The 23404-nt window shown below is 51.9% G+C and overlaps 1 protein-coding gene across 1 annotated transcript in view; it reads left to right on the forward strand.

Annotated features, from left to right (window-relative positions):
• Nucleotides 1–21247, forward strand: part of pgbd5 (piggyBac transposable element derived 5) — a 48423-nt gene extending 27176 nt beyond the window's left edge. The window contains exons 4-7 of the mRNA XM_065012529.1: nucleotides 1959–2139; nucleotides 7250–7447; nucleotides 10019–10124; nucleotides 20806–21247. Coding sequence (XP_064868601.1) covers nucleotides 1959–2139; nucleotides 7250–7447; nucleotides 10019–10124; nucleotides 20806–21001 — 681 coding nt within the window. The 3' untranslated portion in view covers nucleotides 21002–21247. The remainder of the gene's footprint in view (nucleotides 1–1958; nucleotides 2140–7249; nucleotides 7448–10018; nucleotides 10125–20805) is intronic.
• Nucleotides 21248–23404: the final 2157 nt, after the last annotated feature.

Raw genomic sequence — 23404 nt, forward strand, 5'->3', positions numbered from 1 at the left:
AGAAGAGCAGTCTCAGTTGAATGGCTAGTCTTGAAACCTGACTGATTTGGATCAAGAAGGTCATTCTGAGAGAGATAGCGGGAGAGCTGGCCAAGGACGGCACGTTCAAGAGTTTTGGAGAGAAAAGAAAGAAGGGATACTGGTCTGTAGTTGTTGACATCGGAGGGATCGAGTGTAGGTTTTTTCAGAAGGGGTGCAACTCTCGCTCTCTTGAAGACGGAAGGGACGTAGCCAGCGGTCAGGGATGAGTTGATGAGCGAGGTGAGGTAAGGGAGAAGGTCTCCCGGAAATGGTCTGGAGAAGAGAGGAGGGGATAGGGTCAAGCGGGCAGGTTGTTGGGCGGCCGGCCGTCACAAGACGCGAGATTTCATCTGGAGAGAGGGAGAAAGAGGTCAGAGCACAGGGTAGGGCAGTGTGAGCAGAACCAGCGATGTCGGTTGACTTAGCAAACGAGGATCGGATGTCGTCGACCTTCTTTTCAAAATGGTTGACGAAGTCATCTGCAGAGAGGGAGGATGGGGGGGGAGGGGGAGGACGATTCAGGAGGGAGGAGAACGTGGCAAAGAGCTTCCTAGGGTTAGAGGCAGATGCTTGGAATTTAGAGTGGTAGAAAGTGGCTTTAGCAGCAGAGACAGAAGAGGAAAATGTAGAGAGGAGGGAGTGAAAGGATGCCAGGTCCGCAGGGAGGCGAGTTTTCCTCCATTTCCGCTCGGCTGCCCGGAGCCCTGTTCTGTGAGCTCGCAATGAGTCGTCGAGCCACGGAGCGGGAGGGGAGGACCGAGCCGGCCTGGAGGATAGGGGACATAGAGAGTCAAAGGATGCAGAAAGGGAGGAGAGGAGGGTTGAGGAGGCAGAATCAGGAGATAGGTTGGAGAAGGTTTGAGCAGAGGGAAGAGATGATAGGATGGAAGAGGAGAGAGTAGCGGGGGAGAGAGAGCGAAGGTTGGGACGGCGCGATACCATCCGAGTAGGGGCAGTGTGGGAAGTGTTGGATGAGAGCGAGAGGGAAAAGGATACAAGGTAGTGGTCGGAGACTTGGAGGGGAGTTGCAATGAGGTTAGTGGAAGAACAGCATCTAGTAAAGATGAGGTCGAGCGTATTGCCTGCCTTGTGAGTAGGGGGGGAAGGTGAGAGGGTGAGGTCAAAAGAGGAGAGGAGTGGAAAGAAGGAGGCAGAGAGGAATGAGTCAAAGGTAGACGTGGGGAGGTTAAAGTCGCCCAGAACTGTGAGAGGTGAGCCGTCCTCAGGAAAGGAGCTTATCAAGGCATCAAGCTCATTGATGAACACTCCGAGGGAACCTGGAGGGCGATAAATGATAAGGATGTTAAGCTTGAAAGGGCTGGTAACTGTGACAGCATGGAATTCAAAGGAGGCGATAGACAGATGGGTAAGGGGAGAAAGAGAGAATGACCACTTGGGAGAGATGAGGATCCCGGTGCCACCACCCCGCTGACCAGAAGCTCTCGGGGTAGTATTGCCAATGGAAAACTACAGGGTCAGTAGTATTGCCAATGGAAAACTACAGGGTCAGTAGTATTGTCAATGGAAAACTACAGGGTCAGTAGTATTGTCAATGGAAAACTACAGGGTCAGTAGTATTGTCAATGGAAAACTACAGGGTCAGTAGTATTGTCAATGGAAAACTACAGGGTCAGTAGTATTGTCAATGGAAAACTACAGGGTCAGTAGTATTGTCAATGGAAAACTACAGGGTCAGTAGTATTGTCAATGGAAAACTACAGGGTCAGTAGTATTGTCAATGGAAAACTACAGGGTTAGTATTATTGTCAATGAAAAACGACAGGGTTGGTATTAGTGCCTTGCTCAAGGTCATAGATTTTTTTTGCCTTGTCGGCTAAAGGGATTCGAACCAGTGACATTTTGGTTACTGGCCCAATGCTCTTAAACGCTAGGATACCTGATTGTGGTGGTATTGACTGTGTCTGTCTCTCTTCCAGATCTATGTGCATCTGAAGGAGGGCCAGGGTCCTGATGGGTTGGCCACCCTGAAGAACAAGCCTCAGCTCCACAGTATGGTGGCCAAACAGCTGTGTCAGAACCTCTCAGGCCGCAACAGCATCATCTTCACCGGGCCCAGCATCACCAGCCTCAACCTGTACCAGGAGTTTGAGAAACAGGGTAGATCTTTCATCCCATTTATCTCTTTACTCCTCATTCTTACCATCCACCTCTTTCCTCTCTTTCACTCTCTCTGCCCTCTCTCTCTTTACAGTACTGTAATCTCCTTCCTGCTGATCCTCTGCCGTTTTTAATTACCATAAACGACCTCCGGCTACTGTAGCACTGAAATTGAAGACTGTCAATTGAAGTTCACCTTGAGACTTCCCTGAGAACCAATATGTACATTGTGTGTATTCTGCTTCCATGCCTACCACCCACTAAGCTGCGTAACTGGCCATACAGTAAACTGTGAAGATGACGTACATTAAATTCTCCTGATTCTTATTTTGGAAACCGAGAGCACCAGTTCATCCTATTGTTAATGAACAGAGCAAACAGCTCTGTGAACGAAAGTCTTTCGTTCACCCCTTGTTGAGTAAGAGGTGGTAGAGGGAGAGTCTGTCCTCAGTGCCCTCCAATAGGCTTTATCCTCTGCTCTCAATCTCAACACTGACTGAGCATCTGTAAGGCCAGACAAAATTGATTCACTGTTTAACAGATTTTCCCCCCAGAAAAGTGAGGTGAGCGAGCGAAAAAAATCACAAAAAAATCACATTTGTTCATTAGGTGGATAAGGAAAAAACAGTACTTTACAACATTGTCCTAGGCTATATGGACATGAACAATAGGCGAAATATTCCATTTCAGACAGATTTTGCGATTATTATTATTATGAATACACAAATGAACAGTAATGAACATTATTCACATAGGATGTATAATAGAATGCAATATTCTATCATATTAACAAATGATACAAAATAAAATGATGTATGAATGTATTATCAGTTCATTAATCTACTTAATTGTATAGCCTAACAAATTCAAGAATAATTGACAATAAATAATTGTAATCAAATTTAAAATGTTGCATAATAATGAGTTAATTATGTGAATGCATCTCTATAGCCTAGGCATTAACAAAATATTCCTACAAATATGATTAGGCCTCTCATTGACTAGTAGGCCTTGTAGAAAGATGGTCAATCAAGTTAGGTCTGCCAAATGTAATGTAGCATTGGAAAAAAATACATGACATGCTGACCAGACCGGACACGTCGCGAGCGCTGCAAAATACATGACATGCTGACCAGACCGGACACGTCGCGAGCGCTGCAAAATACATGACATGCTGACCAGACTGGACACGTCGCGAGCGTTGCAAAATACATTACATGCTGGACCAGACCGGACACGTCGCGTGGGCTGCAAAATACATGACATGCTGACCAGACCGGACACGTCGCGAGCGCTGCAAAATACATCACATGCTGACCAGACCGGACACATCGCGAGTGCTGCAAAATACATGACATGCTGACCAGACCGGACACGTCGCGTGGGCTGCAAAATACATTACATGCTGACCAGACCGGACACGTCGCGAGCGCTGCAAAATACATGACATGCTGACCAGACCGGACACGTCGCGAGCGCTGCAAAATACATGACATGCTGACCAGACCGGACACGTCGCGAGCGCTGCAAAATACATGACATGCTGACCAGACCGGACACGTCGCGTGGGCTGCAAAATACATTACATGCTGACCAGACCGGACACGTCGCGAGCGTTGCAAAATACATGACATGCTGACCAGACCGGACACGTCGCGTGGGCTGCAAAATACATTACATGCTGACCAGACCGGACACGTCGCGAGCGCTGCAAAATACATGACATGCTGACCAGACCGGACACGTCGCGAGCGTTGCAAAATACATCACATGCTGGACCAGACCGGACACGTCGCGAGCGTTGCAAAATACATTACATGCTGACCAGACCGGACACGTCGCGTGGGCTGCAAAATACATGACATGCTGACCAGACCGGACACGTCGCGAGCGCTGCAAAATACATGACATGCTGACCAGACCGGACACATCGCGAGCGTTGCAAAATACATGACATGCTGGACCAGACCGGACACGTCGCGAGCGTTGCAAAATACATTACATGCTGACCAGACCGGACACGTCGCGAGCGTTGCAAAATACATTACATGCTGACCAGACCGGACACGTCGCGAGCGTTGCAAAATACATTACATGCTGACCAGACCGGACACGTCGCGTGGGCTGCAAAATACATGACATGCTGACCAGACCGGACACGTCGCGAGCGCTACAAAATACATGACATGCTGACCAGACCGGACACGTCGCGAGCGCTGCAAATTACATGACATGCTGACCAGACCGGACACGTCGCGAGCGCTGCAAAATACATGACATGCTGACCAGACCGGACACGTCGCGTGGGCTGCAAAATACATTACATGCTGACCAGACCGGACACGTCGCGAGCGCTGCAAAATACATGACATGCTGACCAGACCGGACACGTCGCGAGCGCAAGCATCGCAAAATACATTTAGAAATCCAAGTTATTCAGTTATTGCACCCACACTGCCAATCACCATTTAAATTCAAAGATGAAAAAGCCTGGAAGGAGGAGAGATGGCTAGAAACAATTCGGTTGGCTGTTTTATGTGTGGATTAATTGGTGGAGTAGATGACCTTGTGCATTTCAGGTAAAATAACAACTCAATGTTTATCCCAGGACAACAGCAAGCTAGCTAAATAGGACAAATTAGCTAGCAAGTGCAAGCTAACTAGCTAAATTGCCATACTTGTTTAATGCTTTTCGACCTGTCCCCAAATTAATGTCATTGGTTCAGAGTTTGTTTTGATATTTTAACCTGCGTGTCGTGATCGCGTTTGGTGTAGGGGGACAAAATAAATGTATGCACGATGGCGCACATGCGCAGCCGTTTTGGGTTCCTAAAATTAGAGCCCAGTAACTTCGAGCCCAGTAACTTTGCTGACCGCATCCTCCTTAGATTGTCTCGTCTTGCTGCCACGAAAAGCCCCCACCTGCTGATCTGCACGAAATGTGTACGTGCCACTGGCGATGTACTTTGCTGGCCTTGGTAGCTGTTCTCCACGGCGCATCATCACTTCAAACGCATTCCGCCGTGGTGTTATCAGTTGGTTTACTACTGCTGGTCGTACCGGTAAAATGTAAGTTATGAATCGCAAATCACCATACAGCTTACACACTTCAATTCATGAATCATTTTGAGTTCAATTTGGTTATCCAAAATACTATCCGTTTGCACTGTGTATTTGCTGATGAATGCCCTGATCTCTGGCCAGTCAATTGGTGAAATTACATTGTTGTTTCGTCTATTATTTGCTTCTAATAGACCTGAAGATGATGCAATAACCTGTTTGGGATAGGGGGCAGCATTTTCATGTTCGGATGAAAAGCATGCCCAGAGTAAACTTCCTGCTACTCAGGCCCAGAAGCTAATATATGCATATTATTAGTAGTATTGGATAGAAAACACAGAAGTTTCTAAAACTGTTTGAATGATGTCTGTGAGTATAACAGAACTCATATGACAGGCGAAAACCTAAGAAAAATATACAGTGTCTATGGGGTCATATTGCACTTCCAACGGCTTCCACTAGATGTCAACAGTCTTTAGAACCTTGTTTGAGGCTTCTACTCTGAAGTGTGGGCGAATGAGAGCTGATTGAGTAAGAGGTGTGCCAGAGTGGCATGAGCTGATCACGCGCACATCCGTTAGAGCGACCTGCGTTCCATTGCATTTCTAAAGACAAAGGAATTCTCCGTTTGGAACATTATTGAAGATTTATGTTAAAAACAACCTAAAGATTGATTATATACATTGTTTGAACTTTTCGTCTGAACTTTTGCCTGGACTTGCCCGCGCCTCGTGAGTTTGGATTTGTTTACTAAACGCGCTAACAAAAGGAGGTATTTGGACATAAATGATGGACTTTATCGAACAAAACAAACATTTATTGTGGAACTGGGAATCCTGGGAGTGCATTCTGATGAAGATCATCAAAGGTATATTATTTATAATGCTATTTCTGACTTTTACTGACTCCACAACATGGCGGGTATCTGCATGGCTTGTTTTTGTGTCTGAGCGCCATACTCAGATTATTGCATGGTTTGCTTTTTCCACAAAGCTTTTTTGAAATCTGACACAGCGGTTGCATTAAGGAGAAGTATATCTATAATTCTGTGCATAATACTTGTATCTTTTATCAAAGTTTATTATGAGTGTTTCTGTAAATTGATGTGGCTCTCTGAAAATTTGCCGGATGTTTGAGGCACATTACTGACCATAAAGCGCCAATGTAAACTGAGATTTTTGGATATAAATATGAACTTTATCGAACAAAACATACATGTATTGTGTAACATGAAGTCCTATGAATGCCATCTGATAAAGATCCTCAAAGGTTAGTGATTCATTTGATCTCTATTTATGCTTTTTGTGACTCCTCTCTTTGGCTGGAAAATGGCTGTATGTGTTTTTGTGACTAGGTTCTGACCTAACATAATCACATGTTGTGCTTTCGCTGTAAAGCCTTTTTGAAATTGGACACAATGAGTAGATTAATAAGAAGTTAAGCTTTAATTTGGTGTATTGCACTTGTGAATAGGCACACTAACAAGATAACAATGCATTTAACCAACTGTTTGTTTATAATGAGGGATGTCCCATGTTTAACCTGGACACAAATAGTTGGAATTTGCGCTGGCTTCAGCCATGAATGCATGAGAGAGAAATTAAACATCTGCACGTCGCCTGCAGGTGTGAGCGTGTGTGTTTCACTGTCCATTCCGAGGCTTGCACATGATCTGAGAGTGTGATCTGAGGCTGTCTGGTCTCTTGGGCATCAACTTGGGAAAGCATCAAGGGAGAGCGGACAGTGCATGATAAACAAAGAGCCGCGTTGGCCAAAAAATAAGTGAGGCGGGGCATCCGTTAAACAGTAATTCAATTTTGTCCAGCCTAATCTGGGCCATCTCTCATTACAGCAGGAGGGTGGGTTATAGGAAAGAAGAGGGTTATATTCAGCACACATCAGGATCAAAGCACCCACAAGTACATTACATTGTGCACACAGAAGTAGATTTAGCAGTGTGGTGGAACATTTAGCTGAAAATCCTTTTTGTATGTTGCACCATCCTGAACGTGACGAAGATGTCTAAAGTTGTGTGTTTGTCCTCTGCCAGAGATCTACTGCTGTGGGCTGCTGAGCACCAGGAAGAGTGACTGCACCGGCCTGCCCCAGTGCATGCTGGTGAACCCTGAGAGCCCACAGCAGAGAGGCCAGTCCCGCAGCATGATGAGAGGCAACACCTCCCTCATCAGCTGGTACAACAAGGGACACTTCCGCTTCCTTACCAACGCCTACTCACCCACCAAGGAAGGTGAGGACTCCCGCTCTGCAACCAGTGTTATATTAACAACGTTTTCTTTTTCATACCTTTTCATTCAGAAGATACGTTCAGGTGGATGTTTAAACTGTGTTCAATCATGGGCATAGATTTGTGGTGAACTGCCTTCAATTTTAAAGCAAAACGTTTCTCCTTATTTTGATCTTGTCAACCTACTGCATCACTAGAATGTTCTGAAATAGAGCATCATTATGAAGCTCTTTAGGGCTGACTGATACAAAATGAGTCACCACCCACCATTGCCATGATGTGGATTTCCCAGATCAAAGTAACTCCTAGGTGTTAATGCACTCATAATCTACCCTGTAGACTGCTGGGGAACCGTCATGAAACACCTCACCATTCTCTCTCCCTGCATGAGGATGGAGTGATGATCAGAGATAATGAGAAAATCCCTGTTTGGCATGTGAAAAGGTTTCTCACCTCAGACACATTTAATCCCATTTGTAAAATAAGAGGTGAGGAAAATGCATTATATCTGGATAGATAAACAGCATGGATCCAGTGTAGATGAGTGGAATCGATGGAGAGTTAATATTTCCACTCCCGAGTGCCGCAGCGGTCTAAGGCACTGCATCTCAGTGGTAGAGGCATCACTACAGGCCCCAGTTTGATTCCAGGCTGAATCACAACCGGACGTGATTGGGAGTTCCATAGGCACGATTGGCCCAGCGTCGTCCGGGTCGGCCCGCTGTAGGCCGTCATTGTAAATAAGAATTTGTTCTTAACTGACTTACCTAGTTAAGTCAAGGCTAAATCAAATAAAAACATGCAAATAAACAAAAGCTGCATTATTAATGTTGTATTCAATGAGGAAAATCTACCCAATCTGAATGAATCCAAGAGAGGATGTAGGTATTTTTCATTGTCCCTTAATCCAGTACAAATGATCTCACTACTGATAATATAAAAACCCAAAATACAGCAAAACACAACCCCCTCCCACCCTTCTGTTTTCTTTCCAATCGTTTCTTATACATACTAGTCATTATTTTCTTTGGATGGTTAAGTGGTGGTCATAGAATTTCATTATAGCTACAGAGAAAGCCATCTGACCTTTGAATAAATATAACACTGTATCATTGGTGAAATGGCTGTGAAATGAAGTAATCATGTGAACGACTGAAGCTGAGGCATTGGTGAGGAAGAGTCAGAGAAATATTTCCAAATTGAGACCTTATCAGGGCTGCTGCTAAATTATATTCTTAAATTCTGTTAAGAAAAAAATCCATTGTGTTTCCTGACTGATATGAGGTTACTCTGATCTCGCATTTATTTTTCAAATTACCCTCCAGTAACTTTCCAATTTGTAGTGTAATTAGCATAAAATACCTGAGGATAATTTTTATGGAAGCTACAGATGGAGGTTCAGTCAAGGTAATCGTATCAAAGGCCTGCTAATGGTTCAATTGGGATCCAGGGGACTACTAGACTCGTTCCCTCGCAGCTACCTCCATAATTACACTAACTCCTCATGTTCATCTATTTTTCATGTGGTGCTTCACCTGTAATCAGTTTATTTTAGGTATTGGGTTGATACTTTTTAAAATGCGTTTCTCCTAGCTACGCTAGTAAGCACTCAGTTCTGTTTTTCTTGTTTCAGATCAAGGTATTTTCTGCAGAATATATTGGTTATTTTGGCGCTATAGTGAGAAACCATCAAAATGTGATTTTGGGGCCTGTAGTTTAGTTATGTACAGCATCACTCTTTATCCAGTTACAGATAGGCTATACTTTACTGTTAAGATATTATGCCCCAAATTTCACCTGTACTTTGTCACCGAGTCTGAACATCTGTTTACATAATACTTCTGTTTTTAACTCAGTGAAATTTGATTCCCACTCCCATTAGACTTCTCTGAGTCATGTGTTGGGTTCCAGCTCCCATTATCCTTCTCTGAGTCATGTGTTGGGTTCCAGCTCCCATTAGACTTCTCTGAGTCATGTGTTGGGTTCCAGCTCCCATTATCCTTCTCTGAGTCATGTGTTGGGTTCCAGCTCCCATTATCCTTCTCTGAGTCATGTGTTGGGTTCCAGCTCCCATTAGACTTCTCTGAGTCATGTGTTGGGTTCTAGCTCCCATTAGACTTCTCTGAGTCATGTGTTGGGTTCCAGCTCCCATTATCCTTCTCTGAGTCATGTGTTGGGTTCCAGCTCCCATTATCCTTCTCTGAGTCATGTGTTGGGTTCCAGCTCCCATTAGACTTCTCTGAGTCATGTGTTGGGTTCCAGCTCCCATTAGACTTCTCTCAGTCATGTGTTGGGTTCCAGCTCCCATTAGACTTCTCTCAGTCATGTGTTGGGTTCCAGCTCCCATTAGACTTCTCTGAGTCATGTGTTGGGTTCCAGCTCCCATTAGACTTCTCCGAGTCATGTGTTGGGTTCCAGCTCCCATTAGACTTCTCTGAGTCATGTGTTGGGTTCCAGCTCCCATTAGACTTCTCTGAGTCATGTGTTGGGTTCCAGCTCCCATTAGACTTCTCTGAGTCATGTGTTGGGTTCCAGCTCCCATTAGACTTCTCTGAGTCATGTGTTGGGTTCCAGGGGTGATCATCAAGAGGAAAAGTGGTGAGATTCCCTGTCCGCTGGCTGTGGAGGCCTTCGCTGCACACCTCAGCTACATCTGCAAGTATGACGACAAGTACAGCAAGTGAGTCACTAATTAGCCCACTAGTTGACATACTGGATCTATTGTAGTAATTTGTACTAATTTGTCATCCTGGGAGAAAGGTGTTTGCCTATATGAATGTTCATCATCATAGCACAGGGCTGGCCAACCCGTCTCCTGAGAAGCTACCCTCCTGCGGGCTTTTGCTCCAACCCTAGCTATAGCACACCTGATTCTACTAGCTGCTAACAAGGACATTGATTAGCTGAATCAGCTGTGTTACGAGGTTGGAGCAAAAACATGCCTACCCAGTAGCTCTCCATGAGTCTGCCGTCCTGGATTACTGTTGGTTTAGTGAAATTATTTTAATATGGCAAAGTATTATGCTGTTCCAAATTCATGAATATTGCGAGGTCCCTACGGCTTCATTGGGGCATGATAGCTGTGTCAGCTATAAACCTTCCCCCGGTGCTGCTATACAGAGAGCCAGCCTGACTCCCCCCGGTGCTGCTATGACTCCCCCGGTGCTGCTAGAGAGTCAGCCTGACTCCCCCGTGCTGCAGCCTGACTCCCCGGGGCTACAGAGAGTCAGCCTGACTCCCCCGTGCTGCAATACAGAGAGTCAGCCTGACTCCCCGGTGCTGACTCCCCGGTGCTGCTGTACAAAGAGTCTATACAGAGAGTCAGCCTGACTGACTCCCCTCCCCGGTGCTGCTATACAGAGAGTCAGCCTGACTCCCCGGTGCTGCTGCCTCAGCCTGACTCCCCGGTGCTGCTGTACAGAGAGTCAGCCTGACTCCCCCGGTGCTGCTCCCCCCGGTGCTGCTATACAGAGAGTCAGCAGAGAGAGTCAGCCTGACTCCCCCCCCGGTGCTGCTATACAGAGAGTCAGCCTGACTCCCCCGGTGCTGCTATAAAGAGAGTCAGCCTCTGCTATACAGAGTCAGCCTGACTCCCCCGTGCTCCTATACAGAGCGCCAGTCTGACTCCCCGTGCTGAGAGTCAGCCTGACTCCCCCGGTGCTGCTATACAGAGAGTCAGCCTGACTCCCCCGTGCTGCTAGAGAGTCAGCCTGACTCCCCGTGCTGCTATACAGAGAGTGCTGACTCCCCGTGCTGCTATACAGAGAGTCAGCCTGACTCCCCGGTGCTGCTATACAGAGAGTCAGCCTGACTCCCCTGGTGCTGCTATACAGAGAGTCAGCCTGGCTCCCCCGTGCTGCTGTACAGAGTCAGAGTCAGCCTGGCTCCCCCGTGCTGCAGTACAAAGAGTCAGCCTGACTCCCCCGTGCTGCTATACAGAGAGTCAGCCTGACTCCCCGGTGCTGCAATACAGAGAGTCAGCCTGACTCCCCGGTGCTGCTATACAGAGAGTCAGCCTGACTCCCCGGTGCTGCTATACAGAGAGTCAGCCTGACTCCCCCGTGCTGCTATACAGAGAGTCAGCCTGACTCCCCGTGCTGCTATACAGAGAGTCAGCCTGACTCCCCCGGTGCTGCTATACAGAGAGTCAGCCTGGCTCCCCCTGGCCTGCTGCTATACAGAGAGTCAGCCTGGCTCCCCTGCTATACAGAGAGTCAGCCTGACTCCCCGTGCTGCTATACAGAGAGTCAGCCTGGCTCCCCCGGTGCTGCTATACAGAGAGTCAGCCTGTCCCCGCTGCTATACAGAGAGTCAGCCTGACTCCCCGTGCTGCTAGAGTCAGCCTGGCTCCCCCGGTGCTGCTATACAGAGAGTCAGCCTGAGCCTGAGAGTCAGCTCCCCCAGCCTGGTGCTGCTATACAGAGAGTCAGCCTGGCTCCCCCGTGCTGCTATACAGAGAGTCAGCCTGACTCCCCCCCCGTGCTATACAGAGAGTGCCTGACTCCCCGGTACAGAGAGTCAGCCTGACTCCCCGGTGCTGCTATACAGAGTCAGCCTGCTCCCCCGTGCTGCTATACAGAGAGTCAGCCTGACTCCCCCGTGCTGCTATACAGAGAGTCAGCCTGAGAGTCAGCCTGCTGCACTCCCTGGCTCCCCGGTGCTGCTATACAGAGAGTCAGCCTGACTCCCCCCGGTGCTGCTAATACAGCCTGACTCCCCCGGTGCTGCTATACAGAGAGTCAGCCTGGCTCCCCCCGTGCTGATATACAGAGAGTCAGCCTGGCTCCCCCCGGTGCTGCTATACAGAGAGTCAGCCTGGCTCCCCCCGGTGCTGCTATACAGAGTCAGCCTGACTCCCCCCGTGCTGCTATACAGAGAGTCAGCCTGACTCCCCCCGGGGCTGCAATACAGAGAGTCAGCCTGACTCCCCCCGTGCTGCAATATAGAGAGTCAGCCTGACTCCCTCGGGTGCTGCTATACAGAGCGCCAGCCTGACTCCCCCGGGTGCTGCTATACAAAGAGTCAGCCTGACTCCCCCCGGTGCTGCTGTACAGAGAGTCAGCCTGACTCCCCCCGGTGCTGCTGTACAGAGAGTCAGCCTGACTCCCCCCGGTGCTGCTGTACAGAGAGTCAGCCTGACTCCCCCCGGTGCTGCTGTACAGAGAGTCAGCCTGACTCCCCCCGGTGCTGCTGTACAGAGAGTCAGCCTGACTCCCCCCGGTGCTGCTGTACAGAGAGTCAGCCTGACTCCCCGGTGCTGCTCCCCGGTGCTGCTACAGAGAGTCAGCCTGACTCCCCGGTGCTGCTATACAGAGAGTCAGCCTGACTCCCCCCGGTGCTGCTATACAGAGAGTCAGCCTGACTCCCCCCGGTGCTGCTATACAGAGAGTCAGCCTGACTCCCCCCGGTGCTGCTATACAGAGAGTCAGCCTGACTCCCCCCGGTGCTGCTATAAAGAGAGTCAGCCTGACTCCCCCCGTGCTGCTATACAGAGTCAGCCTGACTCCCCCGTGCTCCTATACAGAGCGCCAGTCTGACTCCCCCGTGCTGCTATACAGAGAGTCAGCCTGACTCCCCCGTGCTGCTATACAGAGAGTCAGCCTGACTCCCCCGTGCTGCTATACAGAGAGTCAGCCTGACTCCCCCGTGCTGCTATACAGAGAGTCAGCCTGACTCCCCCGTGCTGCTATACAGAGTCAGCCAGCCTGACTCCCCCCCCCGTGCTGCTATACAGAGAGTCAGCCTGACTCCCCCCGTGCTGCTATAAAGAGTCAGCCTGGCTCCCCCCGTGCTGCTGTACAGAGAGTCAGCCTGGCTCCCCCCGTGCTGCTGTACAGAGTCAGCCTGGCTCCCCCCGTGCTGCAGTACAAAGAGTCAGCCTGGCTCCCCCCGTGCTGCAGTACAAAGAGTCAGCCTGACTCCCCCCGTGCTGCTATACAGAGAGTCAGCCTGACTCCCCCCGGTGCTGCAATACAGAGAGTCAGCCTGACTCCCCCCGGTCTGCAATACAGAGAGTCAGCCTGACTCCCCCCGGTGCTGCTATACAGAGAGTCAGCCTGACTCCCCCCGTGCTGCTATACAGAGAGTCAGCCTGACTCCCCCCGGTGCTGCTATACAGAGAGTCAGCCTGGCTCCCCCCGGTGCTGCTATACAGAGAGTCAGCCTGACTCCCCCCGGTCTGCTATACAGAGAGTCAGCCTGACTCCCCCCGGTGCTGCTATACAGAGAGTCAGCCTGACTCCCCAGAGAGTCAGCCTGCTGCTATACAGAGAGTCAGCCTGGCTCCCCCGCCTGGAGTCTCCCCAGTACAAAGAGTCAGCTGATATACAGAGAGTCAGCCTGACTCCCCGGTCTGCAATACAGAGAGTCAGCCTGACTCCCCCGGTGAGAGTCAGCCTGACTCCCCGGTGCTGCTATACAGAGAGTCAGCCTGACTCCCCCCGTGCTGCTATACAGAGAGTCAGCCTGACTCCCCCCGGTGCTGCTATACAGAGAGTCAGCCTGGCTCCCCCCGGTGCTGCTATACAGAGAGTCAGCCTGGCTCCCCCCGTGCTGATATACAGAGAGTCAGCCTGGCTCCCCCCGGTGCTGCTATACAGAGAGTCAGCCTGGCTCCCCCCCCCGTGCTGCTATACAGAGTCAGCCTGGCTCCCCCTGCACAGGTGCTGCTCCCCCGTATACAGAGAGTCAGCCTGACTCCCCGTGCTGCTATACAGAGAGTCAGCCTGACTCCCCGTGCTGCTATACAGAGAGTCAGCCTGACTCCCCGTGCTGCTATAGAGAGTCAGCCTGGCTCCCCCGTGCTGCTGTACAGAGAGTCAGCCTGGCTCCCCCGTGCTGCTGTACAGAGTCAGCCTGACTCCCCCCGTGCTGCAGTACAAAGAGTCAGCCTGGCTCCCCCGTGCTGCAGTACAGAGAGTCAGCCTGACTCCCCCGGTGCTGCTGTACAGAGAGTCAGCCTGACTCCCCGGTGCTGCTATACAGAGAGTCAGCCTGACTCCCCCGGTGCTGCTATACAGAGAGTCAGCCTGACTCCCCGGTGCTGCTATACAGAGAGTCAGCCTGACTCCCCGGTGCTGCTATACAGAGAGTCAGCCTGACTCCCCGGTGCTGCTATACAGAGAGTCAGCCTGACTCCCCGGTGCTGCTATACAGAGAGTCAGCCTGGCTCCCCCCTATACAGGTGACTGCTATACAGAGTGCTGCTCCCCCGTGCTACAGAGAGTCAGCCTGACTCCCCCTGGTGCTGCTATACAGAGCCTGAGTGCTGCTAGCAGAGAGTCAGCCTGGCTCCCCCGGTGCTGCTATACAGAGAGTCAGCCTGACTCCCCCGGTGCTGCTATCAGCAGAGAGTCAGCCTGGCTCCCCCGTGCTGCAGTACAAAGAGTCAGCCTGGCTCCCCCCTGCAATACAGTGCTGCAGTACAAAGAGTCAGCCTGACTCCCCGTGCTGCTATACAGAGAGTCAGCCTGACTCCCCCCGGTGCTGCTATACAGAGAGTCAGCCTGACTCCCCCGGTGCTGCTATACAGAGAGTCAGCCTGACTCCCCCGGTGCTGCTATACAGAGAGTCAGCCTGACTCCCCCCGGTGCTGCTATACAGAGAGTCAGCCTGGCTCCCCCGGTGCTGCTATACAGAGAGTCAGCCTGGCTCCCCCCGTGCTGCTATACAGAGAGTCAGCCTGACTCCCCGTGCTGCTATACAGAGAGTCAGCCTGACTCCCCGTGCTGCTATACAGAGAGTCAGCCTGACTCCCCGGTGCTGCTATACAGAGAGTCAGCCTGACTCCCCCGTGCTGCTATACAGAGAGTCAGCCTGACTCCCCCGTGCTGCTATACAGAGAGTCAGCCTGGCTCCCCGTGCTGCTATACAGAGTCAGCCTGGACTCCCCGTGCTGCTATACAGAGTCTGCCTGGCTCCCCGTGCTGCTATACAGAGAGTCAGCCTGACTCCCCCGTGCTGCCAGAGAGTCAGCTGACTCCCCCTGTGCTGCTATACAGAGTCAGCCTGACTCCCCGTGCTGTGCTGCTATACAGAGAGTCAGCCTGGCTCCCCCGTGCTGCTGTACAGAGTCAGCCTGACTCCCCCAAAGTGCTGCTATACAGAGAGTCAGCCTGACTCCCCCTGACTCCCCGGTGCTGCTATACAGAGAGTCAGCCTGACTCCCCCGGTGCTGCTATACAGAGAGTCAGCCTGGCTCCCCCGTGCTGCTATACAGAGAGTCAGCCTGACTCCCCCCGTGCTGCTATACAGAGTCAGCCTGGCTCCCCTGGTGCTGCTATACAGAGAGTCAGCCTGGCTCCCCCGGTGCTGCTATACAGAGAGTCAGCCTGACTCCCCCGGTGCTGCTATACAGAGAGTCAGCCTGACTCCCCCTGCTATACAGAGTGCTGCTATACAGAGAGTCAGCCTGACTCCCCCGGTGCTGCTATACAGAGAGTCAGCCTGGCTCCCCGTGCTGCTATACAGAGAGTCAGCCTGGCTGACTCCCCAGGTGCTGCTATACAGAGAGTCAGCCTGACTCCCCGGTGCTGCTATACAGAGAGTCAGCCTGGCTCCCCGGTGCTGCTATACAGAGAGTCAGCCTGACTCCCCCGGTGCTGCTATACAGAGAGTCAGCCTGGCTCCCCCGGTGCTGCTATACAGAGAGTCAGCCTGGCTCCCCCAGAGTCTGCCTGGTGCTGCTATACAGAGAGTCAGCCTGACTCCCCCGGTGCTGCTATACAGAGAGTCAGCCTGGCTCCCCCGGTGCTGCTATACAGAGTCTGCCTGACTCCCGGTGCTGCTAGAGAGTCAGCCTGACTCCCCGGTGCTGCTATACAGAGAGTCAGCCCTGACTCCCCGGTGCTGCTATACAGAGAGTCAGCCTGACTCCCCGTGCTGCTATACAGAGAGTCAGCCTGACTCCCCGTGCAGCCTGCTATACAGAGAGTCAGCCTGACTCCCCGTGCTGCTATACAGAGAGTCAGCCTGACTCCCCCGGTGCTGCTATACAGAGAGTCAGCCTGACTCCCCCGTGCTGCTATACAGAGAGTCAGCCTGACTCCCCCGGTGCTGCTATACAGAGTCAGCCTGACTCCCCCGGTGCTGCTATACAGAGAGTCAGCCTGACTCCCCGGTGCTGCTATACAGAGAGTCAGCCTGACTCCCCCGGTGCTGCTATACAGAGAGTCAGCCTGGCTCCCCGTGCTGCTATACAGAGAGTCAGCCTCTCCCCCGCTGCTGAGAGTCTGACTCCCCCGGTGCTGCTATACAGAGAGTCAGCCTGACTCCCCGTGCTGCTATACAGAGAGTCAGCCTGACTCCCCCGTGCTGCTATACAGAGAGTCAGCCTGACTCCCCAGCCTGACTCCCCGTGCTGCTATACAGAGAGTCAGCCTGACTCCCCCTGTGCTGCTATACAGAGAGTCAGCCTGACTCCCCGTGCTGCTATACAGAGAGTCAGCCTGGCTCCCCCATGCTGCTATACAGAGAGTCAGCCTGGCTCCCCCCGTGCTGCTATACAGAGAGTCAGCCTGGCTCCCCCCGGTGCTGCTATACAGAGTCTGCCTGGCTCCCCCCGGTGCTGCTATACAGAGAGTCAGCCTGACTCCCCGTGCTGCTATACAGAGAGTCAGCCTGACTCCCCGTGCTGCTATACAGAGAGTCAGCCTGGCTCCCCCGTGCTGCTATACAGAGTCAGCCTGGCTCCCCCGTGCTGCTATACAGAGAGTCAGCCTGGCTCCCCCGTGCTGCTGCAGAGAGTCACAGAGAGTCAGCCTGGCTCCCCCCCGTGCTGCTATACAGAGAGTCAGCCTGCTCCCCCGTGCTGCTATACCAGCCTGACTCCCCCGTGCTGCTATACAGAGAGTCAGCCTGGCTCCCCCGGTGCTGCTATACAGAGAGTCAGCCTGGCTCCCCGGTGCTGCTATACAGAGAGTCAGCCTGACTCCCCCCGGTGCTGCTATACAGAGAGTCAGCCCTGGCTCCCCCCGGTGCTGCTATACAGAGTCTGCCTGGCTCCCCCCGGTGCTGCTATACAGAGAGTCAGCCTGACTCCCCCCGGTGCTGCTATACAGAGAGTCAGCCTGACTCCCCCCGGTGCTGCTATACAGAGAGTCAGCCTGACTCCCCCCGGTGCTGCTATACAGAGAGTCAGCCTGACTCCCCCCGGTGCTGCTATACAGAGAGTCAGCCTGACTCCCCCCGGTGCTGCTATACAGAGAGTCAGCCTGACTCCCCCCGGTGCTGCTATACAGAGAGTCAGCCTGACTCCCCCCGTGCTGCTATACAGAGAGTCAGCCTGACTCCCCCCGGTGCTGCTATACAGAGAGTCAGCCTGACTCCCCCCGGTGCTGCTATACAGAGAGTCAGCCTGACTCCCCCCGTGCTGCTATACAGAGTCAGCCTGACTCCCCGTGCTCCTATACAGAGCGCCAGTCTGACTCCCCCGTGCTGCTATACAGAGAGTCAGCCTGACTCCCCCGTGCTGCTATACAGAGAGTCAGCCTGACTCCCCCGTGCTGCTATACAGAGAGTCAGCCTGACTCCCCCGTGCTGCTATACAGAGAGTCAGCCTGACTCCCCCGTGCTGCTATACAGAGAGTCAGCCTGACTCCCCCCGTGCTGCTATAAAGAGTCAGCCTGGCTCCCCCTGTGCTGCTGTACAGAGAGTCAGCCTGGCTCCCCCCGTGCTGCTGTACAGAGTCAGCCTGGCTCCCCCCGTGCTGCAGTACAAAGAGTCAGCCTGGCTCCCCCCGTGCTGCAGTACAAAGAGTCAGCCTGGCTCCCCCCGTGCTGCAGTACAAAGAGTCAGCTTGACTCCCCCCGTGCTGCTATACAGAGAGTCAGCCTGACTCCCCCCGGTGCTGCAATACAGAGAGTCAGCCTGACTCCCCCCGGTCGTGCAATACAGAGAGTCAGCCTGACTCCCCCCGGTGCTGCTATACAGAGAGTCAGCCTGACTCCCCCCGTGCTGCTATACAGAGAGTCAGCCTGGCTCCCCCCGGTGCTGCTATACAGAGAGTCAGCCTGGCTCCCCCCGGTGCTGCTATACAGAGAGTCAGCCTGGCTCCCCCCGTGCTGATATACAGAGAGTCAGCCTGGCTCCCCCCGGTGCTGCTATACAGAGAGTCAGCCTGGCTCCCCCCGGTGCTGCTATACAGAGTCTGCCTGGCTCCCCCCGGTGCTGCTATACAGAGAGTCAGCCTGACTCCCCCGTGCTGCTATACAGAGAGTCAGCCTGACTCCCCCGTGCTGCTATAAAGAGTCAGCCTGGCTCCCCCCGTGCTGCTGTACAGAGTCAGCCTGGCTCCCCCCGTGCTGCTGTACAGAGTCAGCCTGGCTCCCCCGTGCTGCTGTACAGAGTCAGCCTGGCTCCCCCCGTGCTGCAGTACAAAGAGTCAGCCTGGCTCCCCCCGTGCTGCAGTACAAAGAGTCAGCCTGGCTCCCCCCGTGCTGCAGTACAAAGAGTCAGCTTGACTCCCCCTGTGCTGCTATACAGAGAGTCAGCCTGACGCCCCCCGGTGCTGCAATACAGAGAGTCAGCCTGACTCCCCCCGGTGCTGCAATACAGAGAGTCAGCCTGACTCCCCCCGGTGCTGCAATACAGAGAGTCAGCCTGACTCCCCCCGGTGCTGCTATACAGAGAGTCAGCCTGACTCCCCCCGTGCTGCTATACAGAGAGTCAGCCTGACTCCCCCCGGTCCTGCTATACAGAGAGTCAGCCTGGCTCCCCCCGGTGCTGCTATACAGAGAGTCAGCCTGGCTCCCCCCTTGCTGCAATACAGAGTCTGCCTGGCTCCCCCCGGTGCTGCTATACAGAGAGTCAGCCTGGCTCCCCCCGTGCTGCTATACAGAGAGTCAGCCTGACTCCCCCCGTGCTGCTATACAGAGAGTCAGCCTGGCTCCCCCCGTGCTGCTATACAGAGAGTCAGCCTCACTCCCCCGTGCTGCTATACAGAGAGTCACCCTGACTCCCCCGTGCTGCTATACAGAGAGTCACCCTGACTCCCCCGTGCTGCTATACAGAGAGTCACCCTGACTCCCCCGGTGCTGCTATACAGAGAGTCACCCTGACTCCCCCGTGCTGCTATACAGAGAGTCAGCCTGACTCCCCGGTCCTGCTATACAGAGAGTCAGCCTGGCTCCCCCGGTGCTGCTATACAGAGAGTCAGCCTGGCTCCCCCCTTGCTGCAATACAGAGTCTGCCTGGCTCCCCGGTGCTGCTATACAGAGAGTCAGCCTGGCTCCCCCCGGTGCTGCTATACAGAGAGTCAGCCTGGCTCCCCCCGTGCTGCAATACAGAGAGTCAGCCTGGCTCCCCCCCGGTGCTGCTATACAGAGAGTCAGCCTGGCTCCCCCCGGTGCTGCTATACAGAGTCTGCCTGGCTCCCCCCGGTGCTGCTATACAGAGTGTCAGACTGACTCCCCGGTGCTGCTATACAGAGAGTCAGCCTGGCTCCCCCGTGCTGCTATACAGAGAGTCAGCCTGACTCCCCCGTGCTGCTATACAGAGAGTCAGCCTGGCTCCCCGTGCTGCTATACAGAGAGTCAGCCTCACTCCCCGTGCTGCTATACAGAGAGTCACCCTGACTCCCCCCGTGCTGCTATACAGAGAGTCACCCTGACTCCCCCCGTGCTGCTATACAGAGAGTCACCCTGACTCCCCCCGTGCTGCTATACAGAGAGTCAGCCTGACTCCCCCCGGTCCTGCTATACAGAGAGTCACCCTGACTCCCCCCGGTGCTGCTATACAGAGAGTCACCCTGACTCCCCCCGTGCTCCAGATTCGATCTTCCAACACCTGGAGAAGGAAATGTTTCAGGAATCGCATTAATATGATTTAGCAATTGACTGATATGCACAGCATGGCGCATTCCTATGCTCCAAATAGAGAACAGTGCCAAGTGATGTTAACGCCGGTCAAAGATGGAAGCCTTCAATTAAGGGGACAAGAGGAGTGATAGATGGCATATTGCTCAACACACACACACACACCAGGGAGAGAATATCACTTTACTTCTCTCCCTCTCTAACCTCTCTCTGCCTCCAATTAGTTTGGAGATTGGACAGTAATTAGATGTTGTTCTGTACCTCAAAGGACAACACTTGTGGGTGTGCAGAACTGCAGATTACATCTGGAGAGCCAGAAACCGGAACTTTAGCTGAATATCGCTCCTCCTCTCCGCTAACCAATGCCTCACACCTAGTCATGGAGGCAAGATATCCTCCCAACTGCCGGTCTATGTGCCCTTCCGTCCGTCGTAACTCTGTTTAATTTCAGATTATCAGCTGGATGTGATATACATCTGACACATATTATAAAATGACCAATTTGTCAAGATCCCAGTTAGCCACTCAGGGTTGGTCTTTTCTTTCAGGTATTTTATCTTCCACAAGCCCAACAAGACGTGGCAGCAGGTGTTCTGGCTGACCATCAGCATCGCCATAAACAACGCCTATATTCTGTACAAGATGTCCGATGCCTACCACATCAAGCGCTACAGCCGAGCTCAGTTTGGTGAGAGACTGGTGAGGGAGCTGCTGGATTTAGATGACTGCTCCCCCACCCAGTGAGGAGACCACGTAATCTTTATAATATACACCCACATACTGTACCCACACACACTGTCACGTCTCACACGTACCCACACACTGTCACGTCTCACACGTACCCACACACACGGTCACGTCTCACACGTACCCACACACTGTCACGTCTCACACGTACCCACACACTGTCACGTCTCACACGTACCCACACACTGTCACGTCACACACGTACCCACACACTGTCACGTCACACACGTACCCACACACACTGTCACGTCTCACACGTACCCACACACTGTCACGTCTCACACGTACCCACACACTGTCACGTCTCACACGTACCCACACACTGTCACGTCTCACACGTACCCACACACACTGTCACGTCACACACGTACCCACACACTGTCACGTCACACACGTACCCACACACACTGTCACGTCTCACACGTACCCACACACTGTCACGTCTCACACGTACCCACACACTGTCACGTCTCACACGTACCCACACACTGTCACGTCTCACACGTACCCACACACTGTCACGTCTCACACGTACCCACACACTGTCACGTCACACACGTACCCACACACACTGTCACGTCTCACACGTACCCACACACACTGTCACGTCTCACACGTACCCACACACACTGTCACGTCACACACGTACCCACACACACTGTCACGTCTCACACGTACCCACACACTGTCACGTCTCACACGTACCCACACACTGTCACGTCTCACACGTACCCACACACTGTCACGTCTCACACGTACCCACACACACTGTCACGTCTCACACGTACCCACACACACTGTCACGTCTCACACGTACCCACACACACTGTCACGTCTCACACGTACCCACACACACTGTCACGTCTCACACGTACCCACACACACTGTCACGTCTCACACGTACCCACACACACTGTCACGTCTCACACGTGAACACACACACACACTGTCACGTCTCACACGTGAACACACACACTGTCACGTCTCACACGTGAACACACACACACTGTCACGTCTCACACGTGAACACACACACACACTGTCACGTCTCACACGTGAACACACACACACACTGTCACGTCACACACACACACACTGTCACGTCTCACACGTGCACACACACACTGTCACGTCTCACACGTGAACACACACACACGTCTCACACGTACACACACATTGTCACGTCTCTCACACACACACTGTCACGACTCTCTCTCTCTCTCACACACACACACACACACACACTGTCACGTCTCAAACACACACTGTCATGTCTCACATGTACCCAAACACGTGTGTACACACACACTTTCACGTCTCACACGTACCCAAACACACACTGTTCATCACACGCAAACCACTAACGCACACTAACCACACCCACTAATACATATTTTCTTTACAATTGCAGACACTGGAATACGTAATTCCTTAAACGAAACCATATTTTAAGTGTCTGTGTTAAATGGGTTTGGGGACAAAACCTCTAGGTGTAGAGCGCAGGTCTCTATATCTGAGTCTGAACTCAAGAGAAATGTCTATAGATGAACGTTTCTCTACTGAGGCACAAAGCAAAACCATTGTACTATCTACATGCCTCATAATGTTAGTGTCACAGGCTGCATGACAAAAAAGTGTTTGGATAATTTACTCTTCAAATGTGCAGAATGTTTCTTATTTTTTTCTGACCGGGTTAAACGTTGTTTCCATGTAGTGTCACTCTAATGTCAATCTATGAATCTATGATTCTATTGGACCAACATCTGGGATTTTCTCTCCAAGATAGACCTTAACCACTAAGCAGATATACTGTATATATACATAATGCCCAGGATCCATGATGTTTAAATGAAATATGGAGGAGAAGTAGACCTACGTTACTATTTCCTTCCAGAGCTCTTTCTGCTGATGGTTCATACCTGGAATGGGAAATCTCCTACTTATCAGGGTTGTGCTTACTGTACTCAACTCCATATCTCAGTCAATAGGAACCTTTCAACTTGTCATCAGATTATATGACTGGCAGTCCTTATATTTGCAACATCATTGGAAATACTGGATGGTGTGACTTGTGGTCAGGTTCAGACTGCAAAGGGAAGGTTTGATGATGTGATAAACGATGTGCCAATGCTGGCCCATGAACGTTGGTTTGGATGAGGCGTACTGTTAATGTACAACATGAACACAGTCTCAATGTGGCATAGTCTTGGATCATCGAGAGCTGCAGGGGTCAGTTCAGGTCAACTCTAGATATACACGCTGAACCATCCACAGCCATACTCACTCACTGACAGACCACACAGACATGGGCTGTTCCCAGTTCAGGTCTACTGAATAGGGCGGGGTCTCTGGCTCGGTTGGTCACGTCCACAGCTCATTCCCTGGAAGCAAGCCTGACAT

This window comes from Oncorhynchus nerka, linkage group LG28 (genome assembly GCF_034236695.1).
Source record: "Oncorhynchus nerka isolate Pitt River linkage group LG28, Oner_Uvic_2.0, whole genome shotgun sequence".
Lineage (NCBI taxonomy): Eukaryota > Metazoa > Chordata > Actinopteri > Salmoniformes > Salmonidae > Oncorhynchus > Oncorhynchus nerka.